General features: G+C 42.4%; 1 protein-coding gene across 1 annotated transcript in view; it reads left to right on the top strand.

The window, feature by feature from the left end:
- Positions 1-15533, top strand: part of LOC126260257 (mediator of RNA polymerase II transcription subunit 15) — a 165811-nt gene that overhangs the window by 38633 nt on the left and 111645 nt on the right. Inside the window, exons 3-5 of the mRNA XM_049957585.1 lie at positions 215-266; positions 343-438; positions 7646-7732. Coding sequence (XP_049813542.1) covers positions 215-266; positions 343-438; positions 7646-7732 — 235 coding nt within the window. The remainder of the gene's footprint in view (positions 1-214; positions 267-342; positions 439-7645; positions 7733-15533) is intronic.

The following is a 15533-nucleotide window of genomic DNA, read 5'->3' as shown; positions in this document are numbered from 1 at the left end:
TTAAAATAATTCTGGATTTATGAAAATAAATTCTAAAGCCTGGTAAGCTATGCTCCACTTTCAAAAATCTTATTACTTACATTTAAGGTTTGTTACTTCCGCAAGTCAGTGTTAAAAATTGAAAATAAGTTCCTCCAGATTTTGTCATTGTATTCATTTCTGTTTAGAGACTGTGAAAGAGTCACTCTCAGAACACTTTTTCTCTCTGTTTCAGGAGGAATATCTGAGCTTTGTCGCAAGACTTATTCTTCATGTCAGAGAACTGAGTGAGTAAAAGTATGTATTCTGATAAATTATTGTAGCTTTTTAATATGATACTGATTTGATTATTGTTGTTTTTAGATGCAAAGAAAGGTCAAGGGATGAATGGCCCTGCTGGAGGAGCAGGGCAAACAATGCAGGATCCCATAAATGCACTCCAAACATTGGCAAGGCAAGGTAAGAAGCAGCTCGTACATTACCACCCAGAATACAAACTGTAACTGATGTCTCAGAAGTTCAAAAATGGTCAGACTGAAAATTTTAAAACTATATACCGTTGAAGAGAAGTATATCCCTAAAAATTTCAGGAACAGGAACACTCTGGAGCAGTGCAGAGAGAAAATTTGATGCTCTTAAATTTTGTAGCTTTTTCCTTGTTCCTTACAATGCTCAAAAACTTTCATAATCAAAATATCAGCACTATACAGAGGGTCATATGAATGTTACCTTAAACATTCTCTGGGCAAGATGTTAAATTTGCTCCAAATTGTGGCACCTTTAGTGTGGGCAAAGTAACTTTTGTTTGTGTATTGTTGCCATATTGCTATGGATAAGATAACCCATCAGTGCTAATTCATTGCTTCCATATATTGACAACACTATATGGTTACCCCCTGCGGGTTTGGGGGTTAGAATAGGCCCGCAGTATTCCTGCCTGTCGTAAGAGGCGACTAAAAGGAGTCTCAACTGTTTCGGCCTTTAATTTGATGGTCCCCATTAGGTTTTGACCTCCATCTTTCTAAATTCTTCCGAAGAGAGAGCCAATTGGGGAAGGGCACCTTACTTGGTGCACAGTATCCGTCGTGTGTTGAGACCTTTAGCTGGCTTTCTCGTCGTCACAATGCTGTCCCACTCGTTTTCCACCTCTTGGGCGAGGATACGTTCCTGGGTGCGATTTCCACAATGCACTGTGCAGTGTTGCTTTTTGCTGAGACAACGAGGTTGGACATTTTTGCGCCTAGGATCCAGCACGGTAGCCAATCCGTTGTTGTGGGGCCGCCATGTACCCTGTTGGTTGTAGCCCCCTGACAACACAGGGATCGCTCTGCTGATGCCTGCGCCGTTAACCCCCCACGTATGCCAAGGAGTAGATGCCCATCTCCCTGGGGCATCAGGACTCCCGGCAATGGCCATCCTGCCAGATGGCCCTTGTTGAGGCAGAGTGGCGCCCGTGGGGAGAGCCCTTGGTCGGAGTGGGTGGCATCAGGGCGGATGACCCTCAATGAAGCGTGGTACATCATCTCTCGCTGGTGACCATCTGCTAGGAGTCTCTAAGCGTTCTCGGGACGTTCCCCTCCCTGGCCACACCGTGGGAGGAGCGTAAGTCTCAGGATGGCGGTAAAGTTATTTGCCCCGGTTCCTAGTTTGTACGAGAGCTGATGGGGAGTCTTTCATGTCCACAAAGCCTCAGTTCTTCGTAGAGCATTTAGAGGACAAGTTTGGGGAGGTGGAGGGATTGTCCAAAATGCGCTCTGGGTCAGTTTTGATAAAAACGGCATCCTCTGCCCAGTCACGAAGGTTACTTGCTTGTGACAAGTTGGGGGATGTTAACGTTACCATCACACTACATAAGAGTCTAAATATGGTCCAGGGTATTATTTTCCATAGGGATCTACTTTTGCAGTCTAATGACGAGTTGCGCTCCAACTTAGAGCGTCGAGGTGTTCATTTCGTCCGGCGCGTTCATTGGGGTCCGAGGGATAATCAGGTTACTACCAGTGCCTTCATCTTGGCCTTCAAGGGTGATATATTACCGGAGAAGGTCAAGGTGATGGTCTACCAGTGTGATGTCAAGCCCTATATTCCTCCCCCAATGCGGTGCTTTAAGTGCTGTAAGTTTGGCCATATGTCTTCCCGCTGTACTTCCATACTTCCAGCCTCACGTCTTGATTGCGGACGCCCATCACATCCCAATACCCCATTTTCCCCGCCTCCCATCTGTGTCAACTGCGGAGAGCATTATTCACCTTGCTCGCCAGACTGCAGGATCTTACAGAAAGAGCACAAAATCGTGGAATATAAGACCCTGGACCGACTGACCTATACTGAGGCTAAGAGGAAATATGAACGACTGCATCCTGTGCGAATGACTGCCTCATATGCCGCTGCAACAACAACTGTTTTAGCCCCATCTGTTCCATGAATTCCAGTGGGATCGCCGAACTGTACAACACATGCCCCCTTGCCCATAGGGGGCACCTTCCCCCCTGTTGCTCCTGCGCCACCTACCTTGGGAGCAACCCCCCCCCCCCCCTCGCGCCCCTCCCCCCCACACACAACGGGGATGTCTGTCCCCGCTTCTAAGCCAGAGAAGCGTCCACCTTCTTCGGCTTCTCTTGCTCGCAAGGGGTCCCTTGGGTCCCTCCCTTCCCTGGTTTCCAAAAGCGGGAAGGCTGACGCCCGACAGTGGCATAAGTGCCCACAACCAGCTGGTCGTAGGGCTTCGCGATCCTCCTCTGTCCCATAGTCTGAATCGGTGAAGCCCTCCCAGCCAGTGAAACCGAAGGAGCAGTGTGAGAAATCCAAGAGGATGACCTCTAAGGCCAAGGAACTTGCGGTGGCACCCACCCCACCGCAACCTTCGAGCTTTGCGTCTGAGGATGAGGTGGAGATCGTGGCGTCCGCTGAGGACCTCAATCTCGCCGGTCCCTCAGACAGCACAGGTGCTCAATCGGTGGCAGCAGGTGACTCAGCGGCGTAATCTGCCTCCCCAGTCCCTTCACACATTTCTCAGCCATGGACAGTATCATCCTCCAGTGGAACTGCAGCAGTTTCTTCCACCATCTTGCTGAGCTCCGACAACTTCTCAGCCTTCACCCTTTCCTCTGTGTTGCTCTTCAAGAAACTTGGTTTCCGGCAATGCGAACCCCTGCCCTCCGTGGCTATCGGGGTTATTATAGGAACCGGGCAGCTTATGACAGTGTATCTGGTGGCATCTGCATCTACGTCCTTCACTCCCTTCACACCGAGTCTGTCCCTCTACAAACACCTTTAGAGGCTGTTGCTGCTAGAGTGTGGATGCCACGGGCTGTTACTGTCTGCAGTCTTTATCATCCACCAGATGGTGATGTCCGCAGTATGTCCTGGCTGCACTGATAGCCTAGTTGCCGCCACCTTTCCTGTTACTGGGCGACTTCAATGCCCATTACCCTCTGTGGGGTGGGTCAGTGGCAACAGGTCGAGGCGCCACTGTTGAGAATGTATTGACGCAGCTCGACCTTTCCATTTTAAATGATGGTGCCTTCACACATTTCAGTGTGGTGCATGGCACGTACTCCACCATCGACCTTTCGATTTGCAGCCCTAGCCTCTTACCGTCTGTCCAATGGAGTTTGCATGACGACCTGTGTGGTAGTGACCACTTCCCGATCTTTCTGTCACTGCCACAGCATCACTCTTCTGGGCACCCTTGCAAATGGTCTATGAATAAGGCTGACTGGGACTTGTTCTCCTCCACTGCCGCTATTCAGCCTCTTTCTAACGAAGCCATTGATGTGGTGGTTCACTTGATCACCACCGGCATCGTTACTGCTGCAGAATCTGCCATTCCCCGTTCTTCTGGGTCCCCTTGGCGGAGGACTGTGCCTTGGTGGTTGCCTGCGATCGCTGAGGCGATTAAAGATCGCAAGCGTGCGCTCCAGTGTCACAAGCGGCATTCCTCATTAGAAAACCTTATCGCCTTTAAACAGCTCTGTGCGCGGGCCTGCCGCATCATTCGCCAACACAAGCAGAAGTGCTGGGAACGGTATGTCTCCACCATTGGCCTCCATATGTCTCCATCGCAGGTTTGGGCCAAGATTAGCCACCTCTATGGCTATTGGACCCCTGTCAGAGTCCCTGTGCTATCACTGAATGGAGCAGTTTGTACTGACTCCGACATAATTGCAAACTGCTTAGCAGACCATTTTGCTCTGAGTTCCGCTTCTGTGAATTACCCACTGGCCTTCCGCTACATTACAGAGGGGTTGGAACGTCGGAGCCTTTCATTTCACACCTGCCGTCCTGAATCCTACAATGTTTCATTCTGTGAGTGGGAATTCCATAGTGCCCTAGCCGCTTTCCCTGCTACAGCTCCCGGGCCAGATTGCATCCACTGTCTGATTCTGAAACACCTCTCAGTGGAATGCCAGCGACACCTCCTCGACCTTTACAACCGTATCTGGGTCAAGGGTGAGTTTCCGTCACAATGGCGGGAAAGCATTGTTATCCCCGTTTTGAAACCTGGCAAGAACCCATTGGAGGTGGACAGCTACCGCCCCATTAGCCTCACCAACGTTCTTTGCAAGTTGCTCGAATGCATGGTCAGCCAGCGGTTGAGTTGGGTACTCGAGTCTCAGGGCCTTCTGGCTCCGTCTTAGGGTGGGTTCCGTAAAGGCCGCTCTGCCGCTGACAATCTGATATGGCGAACCTCTTGCTGTGGTGGAGACACATGGGTTTTTGGGTGTGGTTTTTGATGCCCTGTTGCTTGGCTCCCACATATTCGGCAGCTTAAACAGATGTGTTGGCGGCATCGTAATGCTCTGCGATGCTTGAGCCACACCAGCTGGGGCGCCAACCGATCTACCCTCTTATGGCTCCACCAGGTGTTAATACAGTCCCGTCTGGGTTATGGGAGCCTGGCTTATGGTTCAGCACCCCCTTCTGCGTTGCGGGTGCTGGACCCAATCCTTCACAGCGGGATCCGACTTGCCACTGGTGCTTTCTGGACCAGCCCTGTGAACGGCATACTTGTGGAGGCAGGTGTCCCTCCACTGCAGTTATGGCGCCAACGTCTACTGGCCCCTTATGCTACACATGTTTGTAGCTTGCCTGGGCATCCTAATTATCGTCTCCTGTTCCCTCAGTGTGTCGTCCATCTTCCAGAACGTCAGCCCTGGTTGGGTTGTTCGATCGCGGTTCGCGTCAGAGAGCTTCTCTCTGGGCTTGGGGTTTTCCCTCTGCCACCTCCTTCCTGGGCCCCCCTGTGTACACCCCTGTGGCGTGTGCCCCGCCCTTTTCTTCGGCATGAATTGGCCCAGGGCCCGAAGGACTCCCTCCCTCCAGAGGCCTTCTGCTGCCGCTTTCTTTCCATCCTTGCCACGTATCAGGCTCTGACGTTGTTTACACTGACAGTTCAATGGTTGCTGGTTGTGTCAGTTATGCTCTCACTCTAGGGGACTATTACGAACAACGCTTATTGCCGGCTGGCTGCAGCGTTTTCACTGCTGAGCTGGTCGCCATCTTTCGTGCCCTAGAGTATATCCGCTCCTGCTCAGGTGAGTCCTTCGTTATCTGTAGCGACTCCCTGAGCAGTTTAAGAGCTATCAACCAGTGTTTCCCTCGCTCTCGTCTGGTGATGGCTGTCCAGGAGTCCCTCCATACTCTTGCCCGTTGCGGCCACTCTGTGGTGTTTGTGTGGACCCCTGGTCATGTCGGCATCCCGGGCAGTGAACATGTTGACCGCCTGGCCAAACAGGCCACCAGTGAACCAACTCTGGACATTGACCTCCCGGAGACTGATTTGCAAGCAGTCTTATGCCACAAAGTTTTCGCGCTTTGGGACGCTGAATGGTGCGATCTGACCACACTCAAGAAACTCCGTGCTATCAAGGAGACGATGACTGTGTGGCGGTCATCCATGCGAGCCATTCGCAGGGACTCAGTTGTCCTTTGTCGGCTCCACATTGGCCACACCCGGCTGACGCATAGATACTTACTGAGCCGTGAGGGCCCGCCTCTGTGTCGCTGCGGGGCGGCTTTGACAGTGGCCCACATTTTGTCGGCCTGTCCGCTCTTAGCTGTGCTCAGGCAGACATTTGTGCTGCCTGATACGCTCTCTGCCCTTTTAACAGATGACACTGCCATGACAGGCTTAGTTTTGCGTTTTATTCGGGCAGGGGTTTATCACAAACACTCTGAGTGTTTGTCATTTTTTTGTTATGAGTCTGGCCTTTGGCCTACGAATTTATACTGGGTTATTTTTTAGTGTGTTTCTAGGTGGTTGGCTTTTCCTTTTTTGTCTCTATGGTCGGCCAACCATTGTCACACTCTGTGTGATTTTAATTCCTTTTGTCTGGTCTCAGTCTGTGTCTTTCTTGTCCTATGTTCTCTGTTGTCGTGTCCATTGTTTGTTTTTATTCTGTATGGATGTTTTTAAGTTTTGGAAAAAGGGACCGATGACCATAGCAGTCTGGTCCCTTTAATACCACAAACCAAACCAAACCACTAGATGGTTAAAGCTTCTGATTACTGCTTGTAATTCCATGACAAAATTCTGTTACTGTGCTTGTTTTCTCAAGTACATGTAGCATTTTTTAGAAAACTTCTCGGTGTTTTTTGAGATTGAACTGATTCACATTATATTAATGGTATATTTCAATGCTATTTTGTATTTTGATCATTGTATTAACATAAGCATCCACTCTGACTGAAATCAGAACTACTGACCAAAGATGACAATTAAGATGATATAATTGGTGAACTTAGTTGATGCCATATGTATCAAAGTAGTGCAACAGATTTTATAGGAACTCCAATGTTAAACATTGTTTGACTGATAGTTTCAAAATATTTCATCCAAAGATAATTTTGAGCAATAATACTCAATGTAAAATTGGTAAAAATAGCATTAATGTACTATAAAGCACTGATACTTTCAGATAATTTGAAAACATAATTGAAGCTGAAGGGAACATTTTGCTGTGCATATACTGACAACTTTTGAGCAAAAGCACTCAGCCTTGACTGGTGTTTACAGAGTACAATACTGACAATTGCTGCACTAAACTTGTAGCAGTGAAACAAATTACCACAATAAGAGCTGAAAACTGGAAGTATGGAATAACAACCAGGGCAGTTAACATGTTAGATGTTAGACTGGGAGAACAATCAAGCAAACACATTGAAAACTCAGAAGAGAGAGAGAGAAAAAAAAAAGCTTGGGTGAGGTGTAAGGAGAAACATACACTGAGGACGGGTGAATGAGGAAAGGGAAGAAAGAAAGTGGAAAAAGTGAAATTTGATAAAGTGTGTGAGACTGACAGAGAGCTGATGAAAGAATGTATAGAAAGTAAGGAAGTAATGTTCATTTGTTGTCTCAGCACAGTGATAATTATAGATGGAAAATTGGCTTACATTGCAGAAAGGTGACACAAGCAACATGCTGTTGTCTTGTTGAGCGAAACGTCAAAACCTTTCTTGAAGTTTTGATTCAGTTAGTGCTGTGCAGTATAATTTGATTTTAGAATAATTTATTATTCACACATTTGCACAAGTGTTGTTTTGTAACAATTAGGCACCTATAGAAAAGTCAAGTAGACAATGTAGGTTATACTTCCTTGTTTTATGTCTTGTGAAGGATAATTATTTCTTTTTGAAAACATGGTTGTGTACTATTATATTTCAGGCACTGGAAATGCTCAGATGATTGGACTGGGTCCACAGGCTGCAGGCATGGTACCACAGCCGCCAAATCAAATTCCTGCTAGTAACTGTAAGTTGTATGTGGAAAAAGTCCAATTAGACAAGAACTTACTGTCTTAACTCTTCACTCTATACCATCTCCTAATCCTCTTCTTCCTCCGTTGAATCATATCTTGTACCCAATGGTGCAAAGTTTTGAACTGAAAGTCTGCATATAGATTATAAGGAAATGCTCACCTACAGACAGGCTGTACCTATTTTATTTGTGTGCTGTTGTGCTTTTGTTGTTGTTGTTGTTGTTTGTGTGTGTGTGTGTGTGTGTGTGTGTGTTTTGTGAGAGTACTTGTATTTTTCTATGTTTTGAGGCTACATAAGAAAGAGGAGATGTGACCATCTTAAAGTACATCTTTTTCAAAACAATTTCTTAGATGGGCAGTGAAAATAATTGAGTGTGCATCCTTTTCAGCAACTGAGATGGTGGTGGTAGGTAGCTGAGAGAGGAAATGATGTTTGGGGAAAGGATTTGGTAGCAATTACAAATTGAATTAGTTAGATATAGGGATCAAGGTGCAGACATCATCAAGATGGGTGGAAATGATGAGAGGAAAAGTTGTGTTTGAGGTAATGAGAGGTTGGTGATTTTATTGACATTTACTAGTATTTAACAGGCACGAAGATCTTTTGTTTGCTTACAGTCTGTCTGACAGACACATTGTATATTGTAAATAAGAAATAAAATCCTGTGGGAGAGGGTTATTGGGTTTTGGGGAGGAGTAAGATGTCATTTAGAGAAGGAAACCATCAATTGTTCTGCTCATATTGCTTGGTAAAAGAGTAGCTGTACAAGATGTTTCGAAAAGATTCATCCAATTTCAGAAGATGATACGTTTTACACGAATGAAAATAGAAACTTAAATCAGAGTACGAAATCAAGCAATATATGTGGTGATGGATTCAACTCTGAAGGGAGAAAAAGAAATATTTGAAATAAAATAGTGTTGGTTCAGTATCACAGTAATTTCACGGGTCAGCAGTAATTACAACTTTCAGAATGTTTCCAGTGCTTTGTTAATGAAGCTATATAAGAAGTTTGAATATATTTTGTTACATGAATTATTAATTTTTCTTCAGAGTTGTACCTAGTTTTATTTAGGTTAAACAAACAGTTGTATAATAACAAGTAAACAAATTATTATTAATATTTTGGTATGGAACATGTTGGCTTGAAAGTATCCTTTGTAAATTGTGTTAAGAACATTTTGTGTGGAAGAGCTTCTACATTAGTTTCAAAGTAAGACAGCATCTCCCATTGTGTGATACGAAAAAGCCCCAGATTAGTTTGATGTAATGTAAGTGGCTTTAGTATTAAAAATGAAGGAATTGTTTGCCTTACTTCTTGTACATCATACATTCGTTGTACCCTTGAATTCATCATCTGAGTGGGGGGGGGGGGGGTAAATTCTTTATTTTTGCTGTAAGATGATCTAGATTTTAGTGAATTTTGAAGTTTTTGCAATCAGTTACCTGCCCCATATTTTTTTCAATTCCAGAACTGAATAATTTACTGACAGACAAACTGTATTTAAAAACTAGGGTCTGCTAGATTATGTGTAAGAGAACTTTGGTGGATTAGTAAGTGTTTTCTAAAACAATGAGTGCGCAAAGAGATGTGAAACATAAAACATTCCTTCACAAGGGCGGAACTGTTTATGACTGAATAATTGACCCAGGAAATGATGATGCAAAAAGTTGAAGAGTTATTTTAAACACTTGATAAGGGTGGCAGTGAAGGTTTTCTGGACCACCTTAATGGTATTTATTGAGCAGTTTAAATTAATTTTTAATGCTGTGTTGTAAATGTGAGACCACAGTCTGAAATATATAAAATTAGGTTCACTCTTGTTTACCTCGTGTGACGTGTGGATAAAGTAGGAAAACAAAACATTAATTTAAGACATGTGTGAGCTTATATGCTGTAAGAGTTTCAACTTCCAGAAAATGTGTTCTGCTATCATTTTGTTTCCTTGATGGTAGATATTCCTGTTTGTGGTTGTTCAGAATACCACATCCAGTAGCACTTACACTGTAAGAAATTACAGTCATTAAATAAATTATGAAGAAGTAACTATTGTGTCATTGTTGACAGTAAAGGAATCTTCATTGGGGCTTCTAAGGAGGAACTCTAAACTTATTGACAAGTGGATAAGTATGGCTGTGTTCCTACCAGTAACCTGCGCTTCTCCCTTCCCAACTTCCAGTTCCTGTTTCATCATTTCCAAACGTTGTTGTGGTACGTAGTTAAATAGTAGTGTTAATTTGATAACCTACACTCGTGTGTAATAGTGAAACTTTTACTGATCTGTTTGCTTATTTTGCAGTTATTTTCTCGTTGACCGAAGGTTGGCTGTAGTTGAGAAGGGAAAATGTATAAAAGATTAGATTAATTATTTATCGGTTTTGTATTATTGTAATTGTGAAGAGGGGAACTGTTTAAAGAGTTTAGTCTTAATAAGTTTGTTTAGTTTTGTTAAAATGTTTGTCATGGGTACTGGGTGATAAGCATATCTGTTAGTAAGGCAGGGTACAGTATTTCGTATTACCTAATATGAATTCAGTTATTAATCTCCACGGCAGCTAAAATGATGAATTAGACAATTATGTTATACTCATTGCTAACTTTTGTTGCTAATATACTTAGGATCTTTGTAGTTGTCAGGGAGGGGCATTAGTATTTGATAGTAAATCAGTTTTATTGTGTGTCTGATAGTGGATGAAACCCAGGAAACTGAAATATGCAGCAGTTACAGCTCCAATAATATTAACAAGCTTTTTAGACATGATGATGCATGGCATGAAATGTAAAGAAGTGTAACAAATAAAGAAAATTAAAGGACTAAAAGAAAAGTTTTGAACATGTGTGGAGTAATGTGTTGATGATTGTCTTGCATAATAAAAGCTTTTCTGTTGTTGGAAGCAGACTACCTTTCTTCTTTAGTAGCTGAAGTTTGCACATACCTGACATCAGATGTTAGGTTAAATATGTTTTGTAGTGGACTTAACAATGGTAGTTGTTGCTTTCATTTGCTTCGTCACTAGTGTAATGTAAAACTTAAATTATATGCTGTAGATGCTGTAATAGACGTTTAAAGCTACAGAATTTACTCCTGACTGTAGAACTGTATAAACGTGGGATGACAGAGCTGTTTTCTGCGTTGTTACAACCTGCTCCATAATTAATTGGTATCTGCTTCTGACCTCTTCACGTGAACTGCAGGTGACCTTTGTTGTATATTTTTAGTTGACAAAGTGTTAGTCCAAGAGGCATACCAAGGAAGGAATTATATTTGGTATGTTGCAAAGAGAGCTTTGACATTTTGGGCAAAACATGCTGATGCATTGTTATGGGTGAATATAGGCCCTTCAGTGTGCTAAAGGGAAAGTATAGCTATTAATTCTAAGGCTTCTCTGTCTAGGAACTGCTTTCAACACTGCTTCATTTTGTGGAAGCCAGTACTGACAATGCTAACTAAGGTGTACCCAGCATTTAGTCCTACCATTTGCTCAATAAGAAGCTTCAAAATTTGTACAGATATGTAATTTGACCAACACGTTCGTGGTCATTATGCATGACATTTTTCCAAGAACGTGAGAATATTTACCAGTTTATACACAAATGTGTTGACATGAACACAGTAGTTTGAGGCACTGGAGGAATATTTTGCTCTGTTTATGTTTTGAAGCGTCATATTGGACATGGGTTGTAGTGATAGCAGTTGTCATTGTTGACGGCTGTGGATTGGTGAGTTCATTCAGCAGAAACTGTTATCATGTTGAACCGCTAAAAGTTTCTTGACATTCGTTTAGCAAACTGTTGGCATCACATTTAAGTAACAGTGTGTCCAACCACGTTTTGACTTGGAATATTGATGTGTTTTTTGCATTGCACTAGAAAATGTATCTTCTTTGACATAGCTGAATCTTCCCTTGGTGCTTGACAGAACTCGACAGTAATATTAAAAAGGGAAACACTTTCCTGACCTTCTGCTAATATTATCACCAAACAGTGGTCTAAGAGGCTCAGATACAATACATGAACAAATAAATAATATTTGCAGAACTTAAGGAAAATATATTATTTTTAATAATTGTTGTTTGAGTTACTTGTTTGTCACCATTCATCCAGAAAGTTGAGAGATTGATTTTGTTCCCAGCATGTAAGTAAAGCCAGTACAGTAACTACGGTGACAGCTTGAGCTAACAACAGTAAAAAACAGAAAGCTTTAATTAGTGGGGTTGCAGCTATAGTGTGTCAGTGCTGTTGTCTCACTAAACACAATGGAGCAACATGTCTAAATAAATTCTTCAAAATGTGTTGAAGAAGTGTGCAAAGTTTGTCCCACACAACTCGATTCCCAAATAAAAACGAACTGTGGACGACTGCCACAACTTCATTGAAATGCAAAACTTGGACAGTTCTTTTCAAGAAAAAATCATCTGCATCTACATCACAGACTTATTGCTATCAATATTAATCTGCCATGAAAACCAATAAGTGGAGAAATTCACATCAAAGGTAAACATTTTGATGACATTATTGACATCCAAGCCAGTGTGGGAGGCTATTTGAACAACATTCCAAAGAACAACTTTTTCATGTGGTTGTATAAGCAGTTAACATGCTGTGCATTGTACTAATGTGGGGGAGGGGGTGGGGACAGACACTACATAGAACACCTGAAGTGTTAGAATAATCTTCTTAACTGTCCCCTATTTTTTATTCATCAAATCTTGAAGCTTTTTAGGGTGAAGAGTTATATGTGAAACTTTGTGGCAGATTAAAACTGTGTGCTGGACCGAGACTCGAACTTAGGACCTCTACCTTTCACGGGCAAGTGCTCTACCAACTAAGCTGCCCAAGCACGACTCACGACCCATCCTCACAGCTTTACTTCTGCCATTACCTCGTCTCCTACCTTCCAGACTTCACAGTCTCCTGTTATGTGCATCTAACTGGTTATATATACCTGAAAAGTTCATTTTCTCTGTATAGCACTAGCCACGTGTGGTGCTCATTGCATTTTCTCTTAATCTTGCTGAATTACTTAATTAATTGATTAATTTTTGGTATGACAGTGACCCAGTAAATAGTTTTAAAATTCATTCAAAATATTTTAATGTTAATTCCTCATATTTTTCTCTAACAACAAGTTAACACTTAAATTAACTGCCAACTTTGGTATTTTAACCAATAAGAAACTAATAACTGGCATTTACACGCATCATAATTTTTTTTTATTTCTTGTACATATTTAGGAATGATAGCTCCATCAGCAAGTTTTCAGAGATTCACTTGAAACTTCAGCTGGGCGTGGTGAAGGAGCCACACCTGGGAGAGATTGTGTGTTATATCATCTTCATCATCATTGTATGGCCCCAGTTTGATGGATACTGTTAATGAGCCTCTCTCTCACTTTCTCCTGTCTATGTATAACCTGTCATGAAGAATATAAATGTGAAAAATTATGAGTGCTAGTAAAGAAAAACTACAGCACTGTAAAATATTTGCATATTGTGAGAACCTGCTCCACTGGCAGTCTATGGTGAAATTGCCCCAAGTTTTTGGAGTTTTCTTGCACAGACGTTGTCAACTAACTGTGGTATTAAAACATTGAAAAGGAACTTGTATGTGACCAAAGATGTTCACTTAAAACAGCCTGACAAAAAATGTGAAGCACACATAAGACGTGCTTGAATGTCAACATAAATTCATACATGTACGTACACTCTGTGGGTATTTAAATGACAGAGATGCAATTCTGTGTGACAGAATAGCCACCGGAGTGCATTAGTGTTGTTAATGTTCAGTGTTGTTCTCAGGGCTGGTGGGGTATATAAGGGCTGTGAACAGCATCAGATGTTGAATGATAACAATGAAGTACACAGAGATGCCGCATATGCATAATAGACTGCATTATCAGAACCCGACAGAATTTGAAATGGGTCTCATTGTGGATTTACATTTGGCAGGCTGGTCAAATCATGGATTATAAAGATTTGTGGGGCATTTGGATGTGACAGTTGCCCCTTGTTGGACTGTATGCGAGGGCAGCACACTCGTCATCAAGGTTCTGGTTGATGCCATCTGACCACCACAAGGGAAAATTGTCGAATTGTGCACTAAGAAACTTGTGACTCCTTCACATCTGCACCTGCCATCTGAGAACAAGTAAATGGACTCCCTGCAACTTTCTGTTTCATCCTGCACTGTTGGCCAGAGACTAGTAACAGTTGGACTAGGGAATTACTGTCCAGCACAAACATTTGTATTTGGAGTAGGACTGTGACCAGGAAGAATGGACTGTTGATGAATAGTGTCGCACTGTATTCAGCAATGAATTGTGACTCTGCACAATATGGGAGGACATAGAGTGAGGTCTCATTTTTCAATGTTTTGATGAAGTGCATCAGTGTTGCATGTGGTGTATGGTGTTGGGAGCCATGTGGTACGACTTCAGATAATGGCTGTCACGGACATCCTACATCCTCATGTGTTTCTCTCGCAGGACAGTATCACTGTGCCATTTTCCAACAGTGGAATGTTTGTCCACACCTGGCCAGCAAAATCCTCAGATCAGTCCCCAGTAGAACATATGTGGGACCAGCTTGGGCAACAACTTTATCCCAGAGCCAGTATCCAGGATGTCAAGGCCCAGTTGTATCATTTATGGACCATTGTGTGTCTGAATAGGATACAGTGTCTTGATGACCCCCATACTAACTAAATAAGCACATTCATCAAGGCCAGAGGGGGTACAATGTCATACTGGTAAGTGGGCTCATACTGCCAAGTTCCTCATAAATTTGACTTGATATGTTAAGCACCGAAATAATACCAATTACCCTGTCAAATGGTGAAGTTTCATTTTCTTTCCTCCTTCCCTTCTATACGCTTCACATTTTTTTTGCAGTGTAGTTCTACTGATAGGTACACCACATTGTAGGTACAAGACTGCTATCAAAGACTATAATTTTCTTAAAACTATTAGTAATTATGTAAATTAGAATGAAATTAGGTTCAGACTGTTTATACAACATGTTTATGATGAGATTTTTATCAAGGAACAGAAGAAGAAGAAGAAGAAGAAGAAGAAACCACGAAATAAGAGTTTACAGTAGGTGAGCTATTTATAGCCAGAGTCCCTTGAAAGTATTGAGAACTGTGGTCTTGACATTGAATGTGTGGTGTGAATGTGTAATTTTGTGCCTAAAACTTTGTAACTGTTCTAAATTTACTCTTTTTTTTTAAATTTTGTTTTGAATAAAGAGGATCTTATCATTTCCTGTATTATCAACCGTGTGCCCAGTCTTAAGCAAGTAGGCAGCTTCTGCCAATTTGTTTGCTTGTTGAAGATGTAAAGCTTCAAGATGTTCAGTAAAACTTGCTCTAAACTTGTTGCCACTTTGACTAGAAATTGTTGATCTTTAATGTGCTAGTTTGTCTTTTATTTAACTTGTTTAGGATCCAGTGCAATAGTTTATTTTTTGTACAAAACCTAATATTTATATTGGAGTGCTGGAAAATGTTAACTAGTATATATGAGAGGTTTCCAACACATTCAAGACTGTGATAACATCTTCTTGACACAGTCAGAAGTGTGTCAGGTGGTCAGCACTGTGAAATTGTTTTGTTCAATTTTTTGGTAGAGGGTATTGTTTTGTGTGAAGTGTGCCCATTTCTTTGGGCTGTTTTAATTGCCAAAGATAACTAATTTAACCACTCTGTGTACCATGGATCTGAAAGCAGAAAGTTTGTGTGAGTGGCATTCGCATGATGGTATTGTGAACAGTAGCATGTGTGGTGGTAATGTTCT

The sequence above is a fragment of the Schistocerca nitens genome, chromosome 5 (assembly GCF_023898315.1).
Source record: "Schistocerca nitens isolate TAMUIC-IGC-003100 chromosome 5, iqSchNite1.1, whole genome shotgun sequence".
In the NCBI taxonomy this organism is placed as follows: domain Eukaryota; kingdom Metazoa; phylum Arthropoda; class Insecta; order Orthoptera; family Acrididae; genus Schistocerca; species Schistocerca nitens.
Note: the sequence above shows the minus strand (reverse complement) of the source record. Positions and strands in the feature narration are given on the sequence as shown.